This window comes from Peromyscus eremicus, chromosome 1, assembly GCF_949786415.1.
Source record: "Peromyscus eremicus chromosome 1, PerEre_H2_v1, whole genome shotgun sequence".
NCBI classification, from domain to species: domain Eukaryota; kingdom Metazoa; phylum Chordata; class Mammalia; order Rodentia; family Cricetidae; genus Peromyscus; species Peromyscus eremicus.
Window position 1 is genome coordinate 58901379 of NC_081416.1, and position 23413 is coordinate 58924791.

A 23413-nucleotide genomic window follows, 5' to 3' on the forward strand; every position below is an offset into this window, starting at 1 on the left:
TTGACTCCTGGAAGGTAACAAGTTTGGGGATGCCCCTCTTGCCTTCCAGGCACATTTCGGCAATCCAATACTTGAGGGATGCTCCAAGTGGCTGGATCTAGTCCCTATTTTTACCTTGTTTCCACATCCACCGTGAGTTCCAAATTGTCTTTGTCAAAGGACACACCTGTTTGCAGGCTAATCTTAAAAAGTTCCATTGGGAGACCTCAGACCAGCCACACTTGTTCAGCAGCCTCTGTGGTGGTTTGGAAGAAAATGGCCCCCATAGGGCTATTAGGAGGTGTGGCCTTGTTGGAGTAGGTGTGGCCTTGTTGGAGGAAGCGCATCCCTGTGGGGGTGGGCTTTGAGGTCTCCTTTACTCAAGCTATACTCAGTGTGAGACACAGTTTCTTCTGATGCCTGTGGATCAAGATGTAAGGACTCGCTTCCACAGGAGGCCTCCACAGCACCAATTGTGCTGCCGCCATGTCACTAGTGATCCCCGAGATGTTCCAGTACATTTTGAGAGTACTCAACACCAATATTGATGGGTGGCAGAAAATAGTCTTTGCCATCACAGCCATTAAGGGTGTGGGGTGGAGATATGCTCATGTGGTGTTGAGGAAAGCAGACATTGACCTCACCAAAAGGGCTAGAGAACTCATGGAGGATGAAGTGGAATGTGTGATCACCATCAAGCAGAATCCACAACAGTATAAGATAACAGACTGGTTCTTGAACAGACAGAAGGATGTGAAGGACAGAAAGTACAGTCAGGCTCTGGCCAACAGTCTAGACAACAAGCTACATGAGAACCTGGAGCGACTGAAGAAGATGAGAGCCCATAGGGGGCCGCACCACCCTTGGGGCCTTCATGTCCAAGGTTAGCACTCCAAGACCACTGGCCGCTGGGGCTGTGCTATGATATTTTGTAAAAGCACATTAAAAAAGGATCAGGAAGCTGGGTGGCAGTGACATACGCCTTTGATCTCAGCACTCAGGGAGGCAGAGGCAGGTGGATCTTTGTGAGTTCGAGGCCAGCCTGGTCTACAGAGTGAGATCCAGGACAGGTACCAAAACTACACAGAGAAACTTTGTCTTGAAAAAAGAAAAAAGAAATCCATGTAAGCTTCAGGGAGTCAACTTAGATCTACCTCTCACAGGTCAAATGGACTCCAAATAGTACTGTCCATCAACAGCCTGTTTACTAACCTGCCTATTCCCAAGGGTGGGAGTTCTCTCTTCCCTGATCTTAAGACTCCCCTTCCTCAGCTACCAGGACTGTGGGTCTGGAAGTTTAAAATGTACACGCTGAATAAAAAAATTTCCCCTAAACTCCTTAACTTTACCTTCTGCCCCTAATATATATCTGTTCCAGCAGATTTCCAATGAACTAAAGACTGCAAATTGCTCCAAACTCACTAGCCACTGCTAAGGGAATGTCCTAGGAGACCGGGCCTCTGCATCTCAGATAGCTTCAAAGCAGCTAGTCCCAGGTGGTCCAGCCTCACAAACTGCTCTGAAGCGGCCTGCACTTCCCCAGTCCCAGATGGTCCTGCAAAGCCTCCAACCGTGAGTGAAACAGCCTACTTTGCCCAGCCTTGGCCAACATTCCAGCTTTTTGGGGGTCCCCCAACAATGATTGATGCTTCAGTGTCAGCAGGAAGTAGTCATAGAAAGGATTGTGTCTCCCCTTATCTTTTACTTTTTATCAACAGAAAGGCTGGGATGTTAGGTCTCAAACCTGGGACAAACAGGGGTCTATTTACCATATCAAAGTGGATGCTGGCCACCAGGTTCTCCAGGCATTCCTCAGTCTTTACCTGTTACAGGGTCCTCCTGGCTAGCATACCCTGCCCCCTACCCTGGAGTTCTCCAGCCCAGAGATTATATATTCCCTGTATAATCTAGCCATTTTGGTTCCCTGGCCCTTTGGGTCTCCCTTTTACTCTCTTGGCCCAGGCCACCCATCTTGGTTGGAAGCTCCTCTCCAGTTCTCCCCTCTTCCCTCTCCCCATCTCCTCACATGGCCCAGCTCAGTCTGGCTGTGTTCACTCTGGACTCTCTCAGATGTCCCTGCCTCTGGCTATGCTCTCCCTTTTATCTACAATAAACCTGCTTCACCATACCTAGGAGCATTCATGTCCTTTTTTATTTCTTTTTTTCACTCAGTTACCACTGAACCATCTCAAACCCCTCCCCCATAAAAATCATAATAGTATTAACAGTCTCACTTTTTTTTGGGTTTTGTTTTGTTTTATTTTTTGAGACAAAGTTTCTTTGTGCAGCCCTGACTGTCCTGGAACTCACCCTTGTAGACCTCAAACTCACTGGTCTGCCTCTGCCTCCCAAGTGCTGGGATTAAAGGCGTGTGTCACCACTACCTGGCCAGTCTCACTTTTTTTCTTTTCTTTCCTTTTTTCTTTTTTTAAAATTATTTATTTATTTATCTATTTATCTATCTGTTTATTTATTTATTTATTTTGGTTTTTTGACACAGGGTTTCTCCATGTAGTTTTGGAGCCTGTCCTGGAACTTGCTCTGTAGACCAGGCTGGCCTTGAACTCACAAAGATCCACCTGGCTCTGCCTCCTGAGTACTGGGATTAAAGGCGTGTACCACTGCTGCCCGACCAATCTCACTTTTTATGTGTTACACATACTATTTCCCTCACAAAGCATACTCCAGAATACACATTATCACCCAATGGCTGTTTCTTGTTCCAGATTTTTGCCATCTGCCAAGTTTTATTGTGGCCTCTTGGACTGACCCTCCTCTGAGGCACTCTTAACTGCTGCCCCTTCTACACAGCCCGTTTTGTAAGCTGGAAGCAGTTACAGAGAGATCAGCACCCCCAAACCCCTGAAAGCAGTTCGGCTACCTCTGAAAGGGGGCCTAGTGGGCCATGGACCATCCAACCTATCCCTCTTGCCACTCTAGGGATTGTTTTGGGGACTCAGAACGAAAATGGCTGGGCTGAAGCTTTTTCTACATCAATTAACCTCTCTGTCTCACCAGCTCTCAAAAACCGCAGACAATTTTCAGAACATCTTAACCTCCTTCAGGACCAACTGGAGTCTCCAGATACAGCACTGCTCTGAGACTAGACTGGACCACCGCTGGGGATGGGGTCTGTGCCCTCCTCTATAAACGATGCTGCGTCTGTCCCAATAAACCCTAGCTGGTTTGAGACGGGCCCCAAAGACACAGGGACTGTGGGGAAACTGAGGCAGAGAAGCACACAGACTCGATCTCAACAGACTAAGACTGCTTTACTGGAACGGCAAGGGGCCCCGACCTTCCTAACAGTTGAAGGTTGAGTGCGTTTAGGGGAAGCAAGGGGACATGTACATGCACATACACACATATGCGGATAGCTACCAGGAAGTTACAGCTGTTTTTCTGTGGTTTGGCTGGGAGCAGGGTGGGTTGTTTCTGATACCCGGCATATTATTTCTGCAGGTGGAGCAGAATGGTCAGACTAAAGGCTAAGTCATTACTTATGGCTAGGGGCTATTGCCCAGTATGGCCTGACTCAATTCCTCATGACCCAAGGCTGTTGCTCAACAGGGACCAGACAAAAAATGCAACCACAAGCCTCCAACTATGTACATACGGGCTTTGGGTTCCTCCCTCTCTGGCTCCTCCCGTTGGTCACTTCTGTGCTCCTTACTATCCCCATACTTACGTTTTCACCCTGTCTTTTAAAAGCTTACTTACTGAACGTCACCTTCTACTCAAACAGAATGTCCCATATAAGTCTCTTAATGGGCCTCTCCTACACCAGCTCCCTCTGATGTTGATATATCTGCAAAAAGACCTTCTAGATGCTATGAAGAAACTCTAATTGCAAAGAACCATCATACCTTTGACTCCAGGCCAGATGATCCTTTCCATTAGTCCCTATTTCCTCCTTTGTTACTCTGTGGCTCCCTACTGCTTCTGCTCACTCCCTTTGGCACAGCAGTGCTCCTGGCAGTGGGACAAGTCCCAGTCACTCTGTACCCACTTCCTCTCCCCGGCTTACCCGCCTCTCCCCCTCCCCCTTCCTCTACCTCCCTGGGCAATCTGTCAGTTTTACTCTATAACCCAATCATCTGTTTTCAGCTCTCTACTGATTTCTCAAAAGTTTCTCCCAGAAGGCATGGCGACAACCACATGACCTATTACAGCTGATCAAGTTAAAACCCTCCTCCTGCTAAGTGACAGAGGACCCCCCTCTACCACGGGCTCTGAACTAGACCGTGCCTACAGATTCCCCACAAAACTCTATTCCAGCCCTATTCCTGGAACCCCTATCCTCTGTGGCCCATTCCTTATTGCTTAAGTGTTGAAATACATTAGAATCAACTTTGAACAAACTGCCAGACCCTGACCGAGGAAAGCCCTGTGTTGAAACTCCAGCTCCTGCCTCCTCACTGTCATTGCCAAACTCAGTTGCCCACTGTGACTGTAACTCGAAACCTGCTAGCCAGGACAAGGCAGTTTCTAAAGGTATAACAACCTTGTCTGGACAAACAGCTCCAGGAGGGGAAAACTGCAGGCTTGCACGTAGCCCCAGACGTTGCATTCCCCAAACCTCCTATATGAACCCCAAGTACCCGCTTCCCCTTTAGCAGACACCCCTCTCCCATTGTGTCTGCCCCTTGATGTTTGAGATAAACACTCCTGTCTGCTGAGGTCAAACTGGTCTCTTTTCTGCCTCCCGACTCTTTAAGTTGCTTCAGAAATCTAACATCGGTATTGTTAGCACTAGGTCTGGGGTCCCAAGGAAATGACCACCCCATCTAAAGCGTTTCAGCAAGACAAAAGCTTTACTCCTGTTGAGGGGGGCTAGCACACCCAGTTGGGGGCCCCGGTATTTTTGTTCCTAATAAAGGGTCCTGTTGCTCATCGTCACTGGTCAGCATTCAGCCTGTCATTCTTATATGATTGGACTGGAGTAACCGGGGTGAGGAGCAGAAAGAAGTTTTGAGCAGAGTGCAACCTTGAGTTCAAGAAGCGCTGATGGCAGAAGAACGTGAAGTTCTGACCAGTGGTTTCTTTATGGTTTTTTAAAGGAAATGTTGTCTCATGTAACCCTTTGATAGACATACACAGTACATTTTGTTTACATTTCCCACAGTATTACCCAATGTCAATGACAAGGCCAGCCACAGATCATCAGTCCCTGGGTAACAAGCCACATGATGACATTGAATTGAAATAAACAACAAAATGACAACAATAGCAAGGAAAAGCTCACCAGGACTGACTGGGACAATGGAAAAATTGGAGAGATTTGGGGCAGCATCAAAATTTTTCTGCTCATGGAAGGGACTAAGAAACATCTACCTTGGGTGCTGGAGAGATGTCTCAGCAGTTAAGATCACTGGTTGCTGTTCCAGAGGACCCAGGTTCGATTCCCAGCACCCACATGACAGCTCACAACTGTCTGTAACTTCAGTTCCAGAGGACCTGACACCCTCATACATACAGACATACATGCAGGCAAAAACACCAGTGCACATGAAATAAAAATAAATAAAATTTAAAAAAAAAAAAAGAAACATCGACTCCCATCCTTCTAATGTCTCAATGACAGCCAAGTTCAACGGGGAACCAATGAGTTTATTTGGCTTATGTACTGCATAGGTGACCCTAAGGGAAGCCAAGCTGGAAGGTCTGCACCCAGCATGGATAATAGCTGTGGAGGTGGAAACCCTTCCCCTGAGCCTTCCCCAATTATATACTCCACTCTGGACCCTGAAGACTGCAGCTTGAGCAGAAATGCATACAAATGGCTGGGGGGAGGGGGCTGGATATTCAGGTAAGATTCCCATGACCCTCCCCGGCCCCTCTTTCTATGAGCAAGCCTCTAAAGTCATCAGGTCCCTCTGGGATGATCTTTGTCAAGCAGATACAGTGGAGCTCATGAAGATGGCAGCAGTTGGCTCAAAGGATGGGAGGATAGTGCTTGCTATTCAACAGGGGCTGATAATATGGCTCAGTGGGTATAGGAGCTTGCCACCAAGCCTGACCACCTGAGTTCAATCCCTGGAACCCATATGGTGGAAGCTGAGAACTGACCTCGATATTCGCACACATATAAGTAAATAAATGTAATTTAAAACTGAGGTGGGGGGGAGAAGGAAAAATAGATTTGGGACGGATGACCTGTGGATGACTCTGGGTATGGGTACCCTTGTCAGTAGGCAGTACTGTGACAGGGCTGGGAGTTGGGGAATCTGGCTTAATCACATGAGGACACTGACCTTAGTTTCTTTGGACCAATTGGCGCTTAGGGACCTCCTGTATGGTCTCAGAGGCTTGGCAGTTTGCCACTCATGCCAAACAGGATCCAATGGTCTCCTGGAATAAACTGGTGGCCTGGTGACTTCAGAATACTTGGGATAGGACACATTGGGGTTCACACGGATGCAAGGGAAGACTGTCCCCACACTACCACCCAAGATGAGTCTGCTCGCCCTTTGATCGGTACAATCACTGAACTTCAGCGCTGGGAATTGGGCTCGGGTCCTGCAGAAGAACAATGGCTGCTTTTAATTTCTGGGCCATCTGTCTAGCCTGGGGCTCAAGGTGTTAAATCACACATTACACTTTTGGTCACATTCACACAGCAGCTGTTAGTGACAGCCCACAGGGCATACCCCATCAAAACAGAGTATCAATTCCATATCCAGACACCATCCCTTGTCACACGTGAAAACCCAGATCAATGCCCTCTCCCATCCCACACTTGCGTAGGAGAGGCGCTAAGTCCTCGGTCCGACTCTGCTCTCTATTTCGTTTGTGCACAGGCTCTCCTGCTGCTGCGGACTCCTCTAAAGAGCCAGGCAGCTCGCCTCCCAGCACCAGCACACCATGTGGATTATGTCAATCCTCGAGGGCAATACTGACTAAAACCCCACCAAAACAAGGAAATATTGGAGAGACCTGAGGCTGCACAGTGCTTAGGTGCATCCTAAGGGTCCATCTCGCACAGGGGAGAGACAGTACGGATATGGCTTGACATGATGGCAGCCATTTTGAGCTACAGCTGCTGTGACTGAGGCACCACAGTTGGGTTTTCCTACAGAGTTTGCGAGGAAACCATAACACAGAACTGTGAAAGCACATGTGCACTGCATGACTCGGAGGGACGTGCCTGACTCTTGATGGAATCTGAAGATAAACCAGAGACATTCTGGCCTGAGAGCACGCTTTTGTCCTAACCCATAATGACACTGTCTTCTGTCCCAAACGCAGGGACCCACTCAGTGCTTAGCCGCCCAGCTCCCCAGAACCTTCCTCTGCCGGTAAGTTTGCCAATATATCTCACTGTGCAGTCCTAGCTCTGTCTGCCTCTCTCCCTCTCCTTCTCCCCACGGTCGTGTGTGTGTTTATGTGTCCGTCTGTGCTGGTGCATTCGGAGTCTAGTGGTCCACATGGGGTGTCTTCTTCAATTACTCCCCACTTAAAAAAAAAAAACATTTAAAATGACATTTGCTGCTGTTTTGAGACAACATCTCACTATGCTGCCCTGGCTGGCCTGGAACTCTCTTTGTAGACTCACCGAGAGTCTCCCCCTGCTCCCCAAATGCTCAGATTGAAGGAGTGGGGCACCACACCCAGCTTAAATACATTTAAAGTTTATGTGTGTGTGTGCACAAATGTGCCACCACGGGTGTCCAGATCAGAGGAACACTTTTAGAAATAAATCCTCTCCTTCTATGTGGATCCCTGGAATTGAATCAGGCTTGGTGGCGAGCACCTTTACCCACTGAGACTTCTCACTGGCCCAATACCTTATTTTTCGAAGATAAGATCTTGCACCAAAAACCTGGCTGGCATGGCCAGCTGGATATCAAGTCCCAGGGGTCCTCTGGTCTCCAACTCCGAGTAGTGGGGTTACAAGCTTGCACCCATCATGCCCAGCTTTTATCCCAGGGGCTGGGGATCCAGACTCAGCTCCTCATGCTTGCATAGCATTTCCTGACTGAGCCGTCTCTACAGTGGCGTCTCTGCCTTTGGTCCTGAGCACCTAGGGCCAGGGATTACTCCAGAAGAGGTGGTGTGAAGGTTCTCTGGTTTCTTCTCCCAAATGAGAGGGAGGCGCCACCCACACAAACAGCTCTGTTTGAGCTCATTCCTTCGGTTCCCCTGAAAAGGTGGCACACCCTCTCACTTCTAGGGAACTGGCAGGAGCCAGCCCCAGAGGACAGGAGGGGATTTAGGGGCCAGGAGGCGCTCAAGACAAGTGTGGCCTGAGCGAGCTGGGGACAGCCACTGTCAGCAGGCGATCAGCAGGTGAGAAGGTTAGTCTGCCCCTCTACCTGCTCCCCCAAGCAAGGAACACCCCTTCTCTTACCCTCTACAGCATCCTGCTCCCTGCCTGGCTTTCAGAGGGGCGCTAGTGGCTCTGAGGATGTCCTCCGAAAGGGACCTTCCCTGGGTAAGGGAAGGGAACCTTGGAGGCTGAGGCTGCAGGCTTGGAATTCACAGCTCTGGGTCCATTGGAGAACAAGGATGAGGAAGATGCCCCGACCCACCTTCCGCATCCCCTTTCAAAACTAGCCTTGCCTCCACCAGCGGGAATCCACACAGGAGTAGGAGTCTGGATTAAACACCCTTGGTGTACTGAGGCCCACAGAGGGGAAGGGTCCTGCCTCTGTTACCAATGATGCACAGGCGTCTAGGAAAAGTCCCTAATTTTAAGGTCCTGAGGACCTGCACTCTGACCCTGACAGCTGGGCTTGTAGGAGGTGCCAGGAAGGATCCTTGGTGATGAGCCGGGAGGTGACACTTACCAGGACACTGCAGAAGTTTTGGGACCCCGAGAGGAAGCAGGGGCTAATGGATGTGAGCCTCTGTGAGTGGAGAGATAGCTAAGGTGGTCTCCTGGCAGGGGACACATCCCAAGCCGGGAATGAGGGTAAAACACAAAGCACACAGTGTTCTCTGTCTCTGTCTCCCACCTCTCTCTCCATCTCTGACCTTGTCCCCTGCCACTCCGTCCTTGTCTCCTTGTCTATGTCTCCCTCCCTCTCCCACTCCCTCTACCCCCCCCCCCATCTATCCTTTCTTATAGCTGTTCCTCCCTAGCAGGCCCTGTCCCCAGAACCTGGGTCTGGGTCCTCATACCTGGAACATCCCCTGAGCTAGGACAAGAACCACCATGGGCCTTATAAAAAGAGAGGTACTGCTCTGAGATGACCCACACACACACACACACACACACACACACACTGAGAGCACCAGGAACTCTCCTGCTGCTAACCACTCCCCCAGAAGACTCAGGGCCCTGAAACCCATCACTGAAGTGAGTAGCCACAGTCCTTCGGGACCCCGAGGGTTTAATGTCCTGCTCCAGATGGACTGTGTGGGCAAGTCCCCTAAAGCCTCATCCAGCACTGAAGAGTGTCCTGCAGTCATACCAGGCACCATCAGAGACCCTTGGGTGGGTGTGGTCAGTGACTTGGAGCCCTCACACTAGTACGTGATGGGAAAGAAAGGGGAGTCCCTCCACCTGTGGCCCCTTTGCCTGAAACTGGTAGGTCTCCGCAAGGAAGCACCTCACACAGGAAGGGTTGGCCAGCCAGGATGAGGGCAGAGAACGCTGCCTCAGAGCACAGCAGGTGTTGGGGAGGGGCCAAGACCACACTAACTCCAGAAGCTGGAGACTCCTGATGTCTTACCTTCCACACTCAGAGCACAGCATCTGGGTAGTGAGCACTGTCACCCTTTGCAGGGGCCTCCCAGATCACCCACGGAAGCCAGCCAGGATGTTCTCCATATTCAACATCTGGGGCACGTTCAACAATGTACTCTTCTACCTCAGCCTCCTTGTCAGCCTGGCAGGGCTGGGGGGCAACGCTCTGCTGCTCTGGCACCTTGGTCTGCACATCAAGAAGGGCCCCTTCAACATCTACCTGCTGCACCTGGCCGCCGCCGATTTCCTCTTCCTCGCCTGCCAGGTGGGCTTCTCTATTGCCAACATCGCCCTGGGCTATGAGGACACACTCCACTTCCCGATCATCTTCTTGTGGTTTGCTGTGGGGCTCTGGCTGCTGGCTGCCTTCGCGGTGGACTGCTGCCTCACCTACGTGTTCCCCTCCTGTTGCGGCCCCAGCTGCCGCCCCAGGTACACCTCAGCTGTGCTCTGTCTCCTGATCTGGGCACTGACCATGCCGGCTGTGCTACTGCCGGCCAATGCCTGTGGACTGCTGTACAAGGGAATGAGCTTCCTGGTCTGCCTCAGGTACCACTGGGCCAGTGTTGTCTGGCTAGTGGTGCTGGCGGTCATGGCCTGTGGGGCGAGCAAGATTCTCTTAATCTGTGGGAACTGCTGCTCTGTGCAGCCGCTCCCCAAGTTCTGCAAAGTGGCCCAGTGCTCCGGGATCCTGCTGTTCTTCTGCCGCCTGCCCATGGTTGTCTACTGGAGCCTGCGGCCGGTCATAACATTCCTGCTCCCCTTCTTCTTGCCATTGGCCACCCTCTTAGCCTGCATCGACAGCAGCGCAAAGCCCCTCTTGTACTACATGAAGGGCCGGCAGCTCAGGAAGAAGGAGCCGCTGCAGGTAGTCCTAAACAGGGCTTTAGGGGAGGAGTCCCAGTCAAGCCTTGGGGGACTATCCCTGCCTATGAGGCAAGTGTAGAGTGGCCGGCCATCCTATGCCCACCTGCCCTGCCCTCATAGCTGCCAGGGGACCCCCAGTCTTGCTCAAACTCTTGCCATGTCCCAGCTCTGCCCTCTCATAAGCAGGGGAGAAGGGAAAGAGGCCAGGTTGCATGTTGCACATGCAAAGGACATGGTAAGGACAGGAACAGACAGAGGGGCAGGGGCAAAAGGAGGACCCCAGAGCTACAGTGAGGGCATGTGTCCTGTATCCTTCTGCCCCTGTGGCTTCCAACCCAAGAAAACTGCCCTTCAGCCCCAGTGGGCCTGGCGACGGGAGCTTTGCCTCCTGCGGTAGATGGGCCAGGTGACTGGAGGCTCAGCATCAGCTCCTGGGGGGCATTCGCTGCTCTTGGGGGGCACTGGCCCTTCAGCTCTGTCCACAGAGGCCTTATGTTGGATGCATTCACTACAAGGCTTCGTCTAAACTGCTGTTTCTCCCTCCCTCATCCCAGCATTCCCCACAAAACGTTCACAGTCCAGGTGGCTGCTGCCTCCCCAATTCTCCAGCCTGGTGTCACTCGTGAAGGCCACAAGGTGGTGCTGTTTTACCACTAAACAGACGCAGTCTGTCCTGGCTCCAGGGCCACCCCAAGTAGTTGTATCCTGGTTACTTCTGGCTCTCAGGTGCCCCCAAAGAACCTTCACAGTCCCAGCAGGGCACCCCTGGCTCCCATCCAGATCCCATCGCTTTCCCTCGGCTTCTCCAAGATTGTGCTCAGCCAAGCAGTTTCTGCAGGCTCCACCCTGGCCTGCCAGCCAGCTTCACCTACAGTTAGAGAAAAGGGGCAGGGAGCCAAGCTTCCCAAGTGCACACTGTTTCTGTATGTTTTATGATGGTTCTTTAAGAACTAAAACAAAACAAACAAAACTGCTTTCATTGTCATTCTTAAAGCATTCAAGCCCTGGGCCTGGAGAGATGGCTCGACCGTTGAGAGCACTGGCTGCTCCTCCCAAGGACCTGGGTTCAGTTCCCAAGCCCCACATGGTAACTCACAACTACCTGTTCCAGAGGATCTGGCATCCTCTTATGGCCTCTATAGGCACTACCCGCACATAGTACACAGACATAACACCCAGACACATAACATAAAAATGTAAACAACAACATTCAAACCTTACCAAGAACACCAGGGAAATAAGTCAACAACACACTTTCCAGCCAGATGGAAACATCTGGTATGAAAAAGAACATTCTACCCATGTATCTTTCGGACAGACACCCTCAGAAAACTCCTCCCTTTTGTGTGTATAAGGGAAGGGCGTATGTATATGTGCCCATGAGGGTGTGAGTGTAGGTATACATGCATGTGCATGGAGGCCAGAGGCCAGCCTTGGGTTGTCTATAGTAATCATTTGCACCTTTTAGACAGAGTCTCTCACTGGGCCCTGGGGCTTGCTGACTAAGCTAGGTTAGTTGGTCAGCAAGTTCCTAGGATCCACCTGCCTCCATCTCCTCAGCGCTGGAATTCCAAGCATGCATCACCACACCTGGGCTTTACATGGGCTCTGGGGACCCGATTCAGGTCCTTAGGCTAACACAGCACACACTTTGCCAACTGAGCTGTTTATATTGATATTTTAATTCAAAGTAAAGATGCTCTTTTCCATGCTCTGTGAGCCCCAGTACGGTGACCTGACTGCTAGATAAAGCTGTGTTTCCCCCATTTGAAAGGTAATATGCTACTCACTCTGGGGACTTTGGAGAATGTTCTTAGAATGGAAAGAAACCCCTGCTTGTAGCCCCAGCCAAAAGGAACTACCTCTGTAGGGTGTATTCCTCCCCAGGACATGAGCCGTCAGAACTGGAGAGGCTCCAACAGGGAATCTGGTAGATGTGAGACCCTTAGACTGAAGGCCAGCATGGACTCAGGAAGGATGAGTTGAGGACCCAGTGGATGAGGCCACTTTGGGGAGGCAGATTGGGAAAGAGCTGCCTATTTCATGCATTTCACACCAGACCCCAAGGAACAGAGTGGTCCCTTCCCAGAAGGCATGCCACTGAGATAAAGGTGAAATAAATCTGAGGTCAGCTGTACCCTCTTTGCCTAAGGACACAGATGCAGGGCCCTGTAGGGTGTCCATCTGTGTGCCAGGGGTGACAGGTGAATATCACAGCAGCTGACAGCCCTGGAGCATGTGATAAATGAGTTGATATAGACAGATGGGGGGGACACGGGACCTTTGCTCCCCAGGCCATTGCTGGGTATGAGGATGCTAGTTAAGCCCAGAGGCAGCAGCACCCATGTCTATCCTAAGCCTAGTGGGGCTCACATAGAGTGTCAAGGCTGCTCTTGGGATGGCTTAAATTGAGGCAGATGCAGGACAGACCTGACTCCATCACAGGGTGGCTAGGCTCCTCCCTTCTGGCACCTCTGTAGCTGGATGACCTCTAGGGGGTCACCTGGCAGCTCCAAACCAGGTCTGCAGAGGAGGCAGAAGTTTGCCAGGACAGCTGAGCCAGGCTTTAGCAGCAGATATTCTGCCCTAACCTTCAAAGCCAAAGCCATCACCTCTCATGGCAGACGGAGACGCCCTGTGCACCCTGCCCTTATGACGTCACACCTCCTCCGCCTTGCTGCTTGCCTTTGTCCTGCCCAGGGTGTTGTCTGTTGACTGTGGTGCTGTGGCTCCTGGCAGCAGGAATCTGTTCTCAGCGCTTCTTACCTGTCTGGGTACCACACATACACACCACCACGGCAAACCTGACCTGCTTGGTTCTGCATCTCTCACGAGCAGGTGTGCTCCTCAGGGCTCAGAGTCAGCAAGCAGCAGTCACGCTGTCCCTGGATGGGAGGAGGAGCCAGGGAACATGGATCCAATGAAGGGAGGGACTGGTAGGTGCTCAGTGGAGAATAAGGTCAAATGAATAAATGATACAATTGATGGACGCTGACTGTGCTGGCTATGAATTCTGGAATCTTCCCAGCCAGCTCAACCTGATCACAGACACCAGACTCAGGCTCAGGTTTGCTCAGTACAGAGCCAGATTCCCAGGGCTCCCTGATTCCAACAACTCTATTCTGGGCCCTGGGTGTGGTGCTGAGGGTGTGGACCTGTCACAATGGCTCCTGGCCCGAAGAGTTTCTTTCTACATTACCCTCCATCTTATTCTTAACCCTGGAGCTCACTGGTTTGGCTAAACTAGCTGACCAACGAGCTTCAGGGATCCTTCTGTGTCCACTTACCCAGTGCCTGGGTTACAGCGTCACCACACTCGGCTTCTTATGTGGGTGCTGAGGATCCAAACTCAGGTCCTTATGCTGCATAACAAGCTCTCTGTTGACAGAATTACTTCCGCAGCCCCAAAACTGACATTTCAACAGTGGTATTTTATGACCTATGAATGAGATCTAGCCCTCCGCCTCTCCGTAGCTCTGTGCTTCTATGGCTTCTCCTTTGTGGCTTTCCATACAAGTGTCTTGGCACATATCTTGTATTTGTGGTTTCTGCGTGCCGTGTACACACGATCTCTTCATTCTTGCTCTCCAGCTGTTAGCACAGATTTGATTCTGTCTAATGGCTATCCTTTCAATCTGCTGCATTTGCTGACATCTTCCAGGACCTTTTCGGAAACATCTGAGATTTGCAAATAATCATGTTCTCTCTATCTCTGCCTTTCATTCTATCCTATAGCGTCATCACAAAGGCCGTCTTTAGGACAGAACCACAAAGATAGGCATCGCTGTCTTATCCCCAGTCTTACAGGGAAAATGCTTTTCCTTCACCACTACACACAATTCAGGCATCAGCCATTAAGATCACTTGCTGCTTTTGCAAAGGACCAGGATTTGGTTCCTCACACCCACAGGGCAGCTCACAAATACCTGTCGCTCCAGTTTCAGAGTGTCTGGCTCCCTCTTCTGGCATATGTGAGTACTGCATGTATGTGCATGCGCGTAGTGATTATACACACTTGCAAGCAAACTCTCATATATAGATATAAAATAAAAATAAATATTTAAAAAACTGATTCAGCTGCAGGCATATTGCTTATTTGCATATTCCTGCCATGCTGGTAAGTTCCACATTCTCCCAGTTTTCCAAGAACATTACAAACATACATGAATATTGGATATTGTCAACTGGTGCTTTCCTTCCACTGTTAAAATGATCACACAGGGGCTGGAGAGATGGCTCAGGGGTTAAGAGCATTGGCTGCTCTTCCAAAGGTCCTGAGTTCAATTCCCAGCAACCACATGGTGGCTCACAACCATCTATAATGAGATCTGGTGCCCTCTTCTGGCCTGCAGGCAAACATTGTATACATAATAAATAAATAAATCTTCAAAATGATCATACAGTATTTCCACTTTGTCTATGAAGGGGGTGATTTACATTGATTTTCTTTAGTTTAGTTTAGTTTTGTTTTGTTTCTCTGTGTAGACCAGGCTGGCCTCGAACTCAAAGATCTGTCTGCCTCTGCTTCCCAAGTGCTGGAATCAAAGGTGTGTGCCACCACCACCCAGCTACAGTGATTTTTTTAAAAAAAAATACTTTTTGTTATTTTTAATTGTGTGTATGGGACAGAGGTGTACACATGAGAATGCAGCTGCTCACAGAGGCCCCAAAAGGAAATCAGATCCCCTGGAGCTGGTGTTACAAGCAGCTGTGATCCCCTGACGTGGCTGCTGGGAACCAAACTGACCTTCTGCATGACTAGCACATGCTTTCATCTGCTGAACCATCTCTCCAGCCCCTGCACTGAATTTTTTGCAATGCTAAGGATCAAACCCAGGCCTTTGCTCATGCCAGGTAGGCACTCTAACGAGTCCCACCACAGCCCAAATGACACTGATTCATCTCCCAACACTGGCCTTGACGTTCTTGGGTAACCCTCACTTGATTGTCATCTGTTATCTGTCTGGCAGATGCATGGGTTGATCCTGCTCATGTTCTGATCAGGACGTTTGCATGTATGTTCACAAAGGAGAGCTGGCACCTGTCCACTGTTGTGTGAACTGTTCCTGGGGAGTCATGAACAAACATCTACTCACCTCAGATAATGCATTGATAGACTAATAGTTTCACCACATCCAGCCTTGTGAACCAATGAGCTTATTGGAGTTATTTCCGGGAGTGTGGACGATCACTCCCCAAAACAGCTGCATCACTGAAAAGGCCCACCACAGCGTAGATGATTACTTCCCCATGGCGACATAGATGGAGGCTCCCACCTTCATTAACTTTTACTCTGTATCCTAATGCCTGCTGAGACCACATGCAGCTGGGACAGAATTTCATACAGCTAAGAGGGAGGTGCTGGTAGGAGTGGCTGGAATCTCAGGGGAGGGTCTGTGGCCATCCCTACTCACCCCTCCTTCTATGGGAGCGTCTGCAGGCTGCATCTTGAGTCTCTTGTAGGTCATCACAGCTGCTCTGATGAAGATGTAACACTATCATGCTCGGAGATCAGTGCTCCAGGACCCTTCTCGGTGGTCAGTGCTCCAGGACCCTTCTTGGTGGTCAGTGCTCCAGGACCCTTCTTGGAAGACAGTGCTCCAGGACCCTTCTTGGTGGTCAGTGCTCCAGGACCCTTCTTGGAGATCAGTGCTCCAGTACCCTTCTTGGTGGTCAGTGCTCCGGGACCCTTCTCAGAGATCAGTGCTCCAGGACCCTTCTTGGTGGGCAGTGCTCCAGGACCCTTCCCAGAGATCAATGCTCCAGGACCCTTCTCAGAGATCAGTGCTCCAGGACCCTTCTTGGTGGTCAGTGCTCCAGGACCCTTCTCTGAGGTCAGTGCTCCAGGACCCTTCTTGGTGGTCAGTGCTTCGGGACCCTTCTCAGAGATCAGTGCTCCAGGACCCTTCTTGGTGGTCAGTGCTCCAGGACCCTTCTCTGAGGTCAGTGCTCCAGGACCCTTCTTGGAGATCAGTGCTCCAGGACCCTTCTCTGAGGTCAGTGCTCCAGACCCTTCTCGGTGGTCAGTGCTCCAGGACCCTTCTTGGTGGTCAGTGCTCCAGGACCCTTCTCTGAGGTCAGTGCTCCAGGACCCTTCTCTGAGGTCAGTGCTCCAGGACCCTTCTCAGTGGTCAGTGCTCCAGGACCCTTCTCTGAGGTCAGTGCTCCAGGATGCTCTCTCCTGGTAAAGTCCTTGGAGAAGTTAGCGTGTCAGCCTTGCTCTTCCTCCCTTCACCATGAATTTGTAGGAAACCAGTTCTTCTCACCAGGGAAGTGCTCACGAGAGGGCTTTAAAGTACAGCCTCTATTTCTTTTTTTCCTGTTTCTTTTTTCTCTTTTAATTCATTTTAGCTGGGTGTAGTGTTGCACGCCTTTAATCCCAGCACTTGGGGAGGCAGAGGCAGGAGGATCTCTGTGAGTTAAAGACCAGCCTGCTCTACAGAGCAAGTTCCAGGACAGTCAGAACTACATAGTAAGACCCTGTCTTGAAAAAAAATAATTTAAAAGAAGATTGATTTGATTTGATTTATATGTGTGTGTGCTTCTATGTGTGTGTGTGTGTGTACACGCACCAGTGTACAGCACCCAAAGGGACAGGAGAGGACATCAGATCCCTTACAGGTGTTTGTGAACCCAATATGGGTGCTGGGTTCCAGATTCTCATCCTCATGACTGAGCAGCGAGTGTTCTTAATTACTCAGCTCCTGTATTTGCCTTTGTAAAAAATATATGCTGCAGCCAGTGCAGCAAATGCTAAAGCTTGGAGTTCCTGGGAGGGGAGAGCAATGATGCATAGATACACAGACTCTCTGGGTTCCTTTATGTGGAAAAGAGAACATTATTTTACGGTTTGAATATTAAAGAGCTCAATGGGGTTACCAGGTTACTGGGATCATCAGGCCTTATGTAGAGCTTAGGAGGTCACTAGGGCTCAGAGCTACCTGTGAACATATTTCCCCAAGGCATTTCCTCCTGGCTATCAGATTGCCCTGCAGTAGTCCATAGACCTGTGAACGCCAAGGAGAAGATTAGTCACACGTTGTCCTCGAATTTAGGTTTGTCCTTGATGAAAGCTTTACAGGCCACTGCATAGCAACAAATACAGTCCTGCCGTGTAGCCCTAGTTAGCCTTGAATTCTCCATGTAGATCAGAGTAGCCTCTAACTTGTGGCAATCCTCCTGTCTCAGCCTCCAAAGTGTGGGATAACAGGCATGCCTCACCACACCCTTGTCCTTCATGATTAATGTATAACAAAAGGAATTCCCTGCCAAATTAGGAATCTACCTCATCCTGGCCTCATAGCTGGGCAGGAGAAGAAAGTCTGAGGCCCAGCTAGGGTAACTGATGCAACTGATACTCAGTAGTGATGGAGCCAGGGCCTCCGCTAAGGCTTCTGCCAAGTTCAGAGCCTTGGTCCTGCTGAGAACCTGCTCTCAGGTTGGGACAGCCCCAGCTCCTCCAAACAAGCATATAGTCCCTCCAGCAAGGGTGGCAGGTGGCTAGGCAGAGTTAATGGTCTGGAAGAGGCTGGCTGCAGGGGATGCCTAAGAGACGCTGAGTGAGGATGTCTGGCAGCTTCCTGTGGGGAGGTAGGTGGACCCAGCTTCACCAAAGGCAGGATAGCCAAGCAGACAGATGGGAACCAGCAGGGCCTGGCAGGGTGCCGTCTTCATTAGTGCCTATTATATGAAGGGGGCTGCTGAGAATATGCACGGGGAAAGGGGCCAACTTCTCAGCCTAGGACAGCCACTCGGGAGTAGAGTTGGGGAGCTATTCCCCACCCCAAATATTGACTCTTTGCTCTCACAGGCTCCAAAATCCTATTGGTGCTACACGTTAGTGGGGGTAAAGTTAGATAAACTGACCCACCAAAATAGGAAAGGAAAGCGACACGGGAGATCTTTTCTCACATAAGGGCTGGACTAGCTCTGGCCACAAGCAAGAGGCAGAAGAGCAACACTGTCACCCAGACACTGTGGTGGGAAATGTGGAGGTCCTGAGCATCCAGGAGAGCTCTGGAACTGGATGTGGCCTCATACAAGGTGCAGCCATTTACTACATATCATCACTGCCACTACACAACCTTCGTCACTGTCACCATCACCGCTAACATCAAGGTCATCATCACTATCCTCACCCTGAGCAGCAGCAGCAGCACATCACCATCATCAACCATCACCGCTATCAACATCATCACCATCATCATTGCCTTCTTCATCACCACCATTGCCATCATCACTACCATCATCCACATCACTACCATCACCACAATCGCTTCCTTCGTCAACATCATCACCACTCCTCCCCTAAGGCAGCCACACTGTCTGCCAAGGACAAATGCCGGTTCAAGTGATCATGGGGTCAGGAGCCATGTCTCTGACTTGATGCTGTCACTATTGGACACAAGCCTGCTAGGTGCCCAGTCGATACTGAATGGAGGAGAGGAGAGGGGAGGAGAGGGGAGGGGAGGGGAGAGGAGGAGAGGGAAGGAAGGGAAGGGAGGTAGTGAAGAGAGGAAGGAAGGAAGTAGAGAAGATAAGTAAGGAAGAGGGAAAGGAAGAAGTAGGGGGAGATGAAAGTGGGAAATCAGAGAGGGATGGAGGGGAGGGAAGGGATGGGAGAGGAAACAGAGAGAGATGTCAGACAAAGAGGACTACAGCAGCCTTTCTCTTTGGGCTGCCAAACAACACCCAAATAAAGACACGGAGACTTATTCTTAGTTATGAGTGCTCGGCCTTAGCCTACGCTCGTTTCTTGCTAGCTCTTATAACTTAATTGAACCTGTTTCTCTTCACCTGTGTTTTGCCATGGGGCTTTTAACCCTTTTTTCATTCTGTTTGTCCTACCTCCTGGTTTCCTCTGTGTCTGTCTGTCTGACCCAGGGTGTCTCCCTCTCTTTCTCCCTCATTCTCTCTTCTTTCTCCTCCTGAGCCTAGATTCCTCCTCCTACTTATTCTCCTGCCCTCCAGCCCTGCCTGTCCTTCTACGGCCTAGCTACTGGCCATTCAGCTTTTTATTTGACCAATCAGGTACTTAGGAGGCAGGCAGGGTAGAACAAATGCAACACATCTGTACATAGTTAAACAGATGCAGCATAAACAGTGTAACACACCTTTACAGAGGACAGGCGGGGATCTGCAGTGTCCTCTTGGTAAATGCTAGGAACCCCAGCCCCAGCTGCTCCGTTCAGGATGCCCTAGGAAGCTAAGAGCACCCAGGATGGACAAAGTGAACATCTCACACATACTCCTCTTGTCCTGCCTGTCCATAAAGCAGCCTCCTTCTGCCATAGTGCCCCCCAAGTAGACACGGGATACTAAGCTCCCTATCTCCTGAATCCCCGCCCCACAGTGGCCAGGACAAGCCAGGGAGCCTCTGAGAGAGTCAGTGCCCACATCTATGCTCTGGGCAACAGGACAGCTTCCAGGAGGAGCATCTGAGAGTCAGGTGAGAGAAGAGCCCATCCTCATGTGTTTGCTGAGCACTCATGTACCGTAAACTCCACTCATCTCTTTACAAAGGTCACTTCGCTTGACCCTTATGAGGTGGGTAAACGGAGGCACAGAGAGAGCCAGATTCTGCCAGCAGGTGGCCTCTAAGACCTCCTGTTTCCTCTTTGAAGTGTACAGGGCAGGGTGGCCTGCCAGACTGCCACTCTGAGCAACCTCTGCTGCCCAAATCCTGTGGCCCTGACCACTCTCCCCTGCATGCTGAGGTTCACTACCCCAGGAGTTCATGCCAGGAGCAGAGCTAAGTGTAAGCAAGCTGGTCCTTGCCACATACCAACACACAGAGGCAGATACTCACAAGTGCAGAGCCAGGGACAGTTTTGCTGACATCCTAAGTACAGTAGAGAGACACTAACACTGTCTATACAATTGCCCCCCACCCTCACAACCACCCCTGAGGAGTCCTTCCGGAGCAGGCATGGTGCTTCTCCCCACAGAGGCCTCCTGGGAGCTACCAGGGAGGAAGGACAGCTGGACAGGGGAGGAGAATGAGGGACCGGGAAGAGGAGGGAAAGGTTGGGCAATGGTGCTGGGAGAAGCTGGCGCCCACCTCTCTAGATACAGAAGAGGTGCCACATACCGCCTCTGTGCTTTGTCCCTGGAAGAGAAAGACCATAGAAGGGTTAGGGAGTCTGTCAGTGGGGTCTTAGGTGTTTGTTCTAGAGTAATTTCTCCTCCTGCAGCCCCTGCCCAAATCAGCCGCAGAAGAGACAGCCCTGGTGTTAGGTAAGTGCGTCTCCTGCTGCATCCAAGTCGGGCTGGATGCCCAGAGGAAGGCTGCAGAGGACCATGCTGGAGGGGACAGCTGTCCCCGAACATCACACACCAGGCCATTGTGGGTCACTATTTGCAAGTCTCTGAGGTACATCCCAGCAGTGAGCCCCTCAGCCGTAGGTCGCGTGCCTCACGCGCCTGCTGCACAGATCCACACTTGCCTGTAGCTGCTGCCATCCCGCCAGGAAGAGCCTTCACGGGAGGCGGGGCAGTCGGGTCCGGCTTGCCATTGGCTCTGAGCGGCTAGTTGGAGGCGGGACTAGCCCACTTGGGGACCTAACCCACTGGAGATAGCAGAGCTGAGCGTGGAGAACTGAGGACCAGCCTGGAGGAGAGAGAAATCTGCCCCGTGCCCTCATGCCATGCTGCACGGTGAGTGTGCAACACACCCCACCCCACCCCACCCCACCCCGCGCAGCCTTGTCCCATCTCTGAGGCTACACTGCTGAGATGCGCTAGGAATCTGAGGGTCTGGAGCTCTACGGGGAGGAGGCTGGGGACCCTGTAGGGTTTTCTGCTGACTTCAAAGTTTCCTGGAGTTGCACCTGGTCAGCGGAACCAGACGTCGTAGGGGCACCTCTGCTCAGGTCTGCTGTACCCCAGCAGTTGTCAGCCTCACGGGCCGATAGCAGGCGTGATGGGAGCAGGCAGCTGGTTCCAGCAGCCCTGAGGTGCCTTGGGCAGGGATGCTGCATTGCACCCACACACAGGGCCCTGCTCCCTTGTCAGGGTGGCTCCTGCCACCACCTACTGCCTGCACTACTGCCAAGAGTGGTGAGGGGATCGCATACCCTTCCTGGGTAGGGAAGCCCAACAGGCTGGCCAGACGCTTGCCAGCAGACCTCACACTCTATGCCTCCTTCTGCGGAGCCCTCTCCCAGGCTGTCTGAGATTTCCAGCTTAGCTCACTCTTTAAGAAGAAAGGGGCTGTTTATAAATTCCTAGGTTAATATTGCATTGGCGACATTTGGAACAATATTGAGGTGCTCTTTGGACATCTCTCCCCGTGGCAGGAATGGACAAGAACTTGGCTTAGACCCATGCTGGGTAGAGACAGGGTCCTGGGGCTAACTGGGAGTCAGCAGGCTGACTTTCCCTGGCTGAGGCTAGCTGGGGCCTTTGAGCATAGCTGGGCTCTCAGAACACTGGTTGGTGCAGGCTCCCTAGAGCAGAGGTTCTCAACCTGTGCAACCCCTTGGGATCACATATCAAATGTCCTGTATATCAGATATTCATAACAGTAGCAAAATTACAGTTATGAAGTAGCAATGAAATGATTTTATGGTGTGTGGGGGGGTCACCACAACATGAGGAACTGTATATAAAAAAGGTCGCAGCATTAGAAAGGTTGAGAACCATTGCCCTAAAGGGAAGTTGGCTTTGCGGCTAATATGAAGGGACACACTGCTCCCCATTGCCCATATGATGTCTAAGTGTCCATCAGTGTACGGGAATGGGTCCTGACAAAGGAGGTGCTCTGTCCTGGCTCTAGATGTTTCCAAGAGCACATTGTGCAGAGCAAGGCTCGCCCGAGACCCTCTGCGCCGGTCAACGTGGGGAGGCTGGGGTCACATGAGAGTGCCTGTGACTCCTGCTCCTCACTGCAGCTGCAAAGAAACAGGACTTCTCTGCAGTTCTAGATTCAAGGGGGCTCTGAGCTCTGGGGGGGGGGTACTGGTTAAAGAGGATTGAGGCAGTGATGGAGCCTTCAGGGTCTCATGCTCCCCAGGTACTAGTGAAGTCGGAGTTACTGCTCTCCATGGCCAAAGCCCAGGAGGAACGAGGGTGATGGCTGCTGCTTGCTCTCTGCCAACCTTTATGTAACACCCCTTGTAAGAGGCAGCCACAGACCGCTTGCCTGTCTACCAGGGAGCCCTGGCTCCTGGAGGCTCTTCAGGCTCACCCGGCTTTCCACCCTCATCATCATTTCCAGCCAAGGGTCCCATCCATAAGCAACTGCTGTGCTCTGGAGTCTTTGGAGCATCGTGACAGAACAGCCCCAACCCACCCCAGCCCCGTTTCTAGGCAAATATGGCGGCTGAGCATCTGAGGTGGGGAACCTGAACCACAGAGATAGTCCTGACTCTGTGGCCTTGAGGACCACAAAGCCATTCTGAGCCTCAGTCTCCCCATCTGCAAGTGAGAAAAGCGTCTGCATCGAACATGCACAGGCAGGACAGTAGGCTCCCAGTAAAGGTTTGAGCACTGTGCCTTGCAGAGCTCACAGCGCCAAGTCACCTGCAGGGCAATTCCCATGACATAGTCCAGGGCCCAGGACTGCCATTCATCCTAGGAAGACAGAAGAACTGTTGGGGCTAGGTGAGTTAGGAATGGTCAAGAGTCTGAAGTTGGGACCACGGGGTCCTGTGAGTCCTAGCTGTCTAGTGCTCTGAAGGTCTTAGCAGGATTTGGGGTGCTATGGCCCTCCTTATACCACAGTGCCCCTTTTCCTCTGCAGTGCCCCTCTGGGTAACTCCTGTCCAGCTGATGGAGTCATTACTGTTTCCCAATTCTGTGACCCTCTCTGTACCTGGGGCAGAATCTACTAGCTAGGCTGTCCTTGCTATATCCTCCCAACCCCCGGATAGGACA

General features: G+C 51.2%; 2 protein-coding genes across 2 annotated transcripts; both read left to right on the forward strand.

Moving 5' to 3' along the window:
• Window positions 1-465: 465 nt before the first annotated feature.
• LOC131898400 (small ribosomal subunit protein uS13-like) lies at window positions 466-867 on the forward strand. Its single transcript, XM_059249548.1, has one exon. The coding sequence runs from the start codon at window positions 466-468 to the stop codon at window positions 865-867; it is 402 nt and encodes a 133-aa protein (XP_059105531.1).
• Window positions 868-9743: 8876 nt separating this feature from the next.
• On the forward strand, window positions 9744-10616 carry Mrgprg (MAS related GPR family member G). Its single transcript, XM_059249560.1, has one exon. It carries the CDS (start codon window positions 9744-9746, stop codon window positions 10614-10616), a length of 873 nt encoding a protein of 290 aa, XP_059105543.1.
• The last annotated feature ends 12797 nt before the right edge of the window (window positions 10617-23413 follow it).

Bases quoted from the DNA above. Each gene is read 5' to 3' on its own strand.
- LOC131898400 (XM_059249548.1), top strand. From the start codon at position 466: ATGTCACTAGTGATCCCCGAGATGTTCCAGTACATTTTGAGAGTACTC.
- Mrgprg (XM_059249560.1), top strand. From the start codon at position 9,744: ATGTTCTCCATATTCAACATCTGGGGCACGTTCAACAATGTACTCTTC.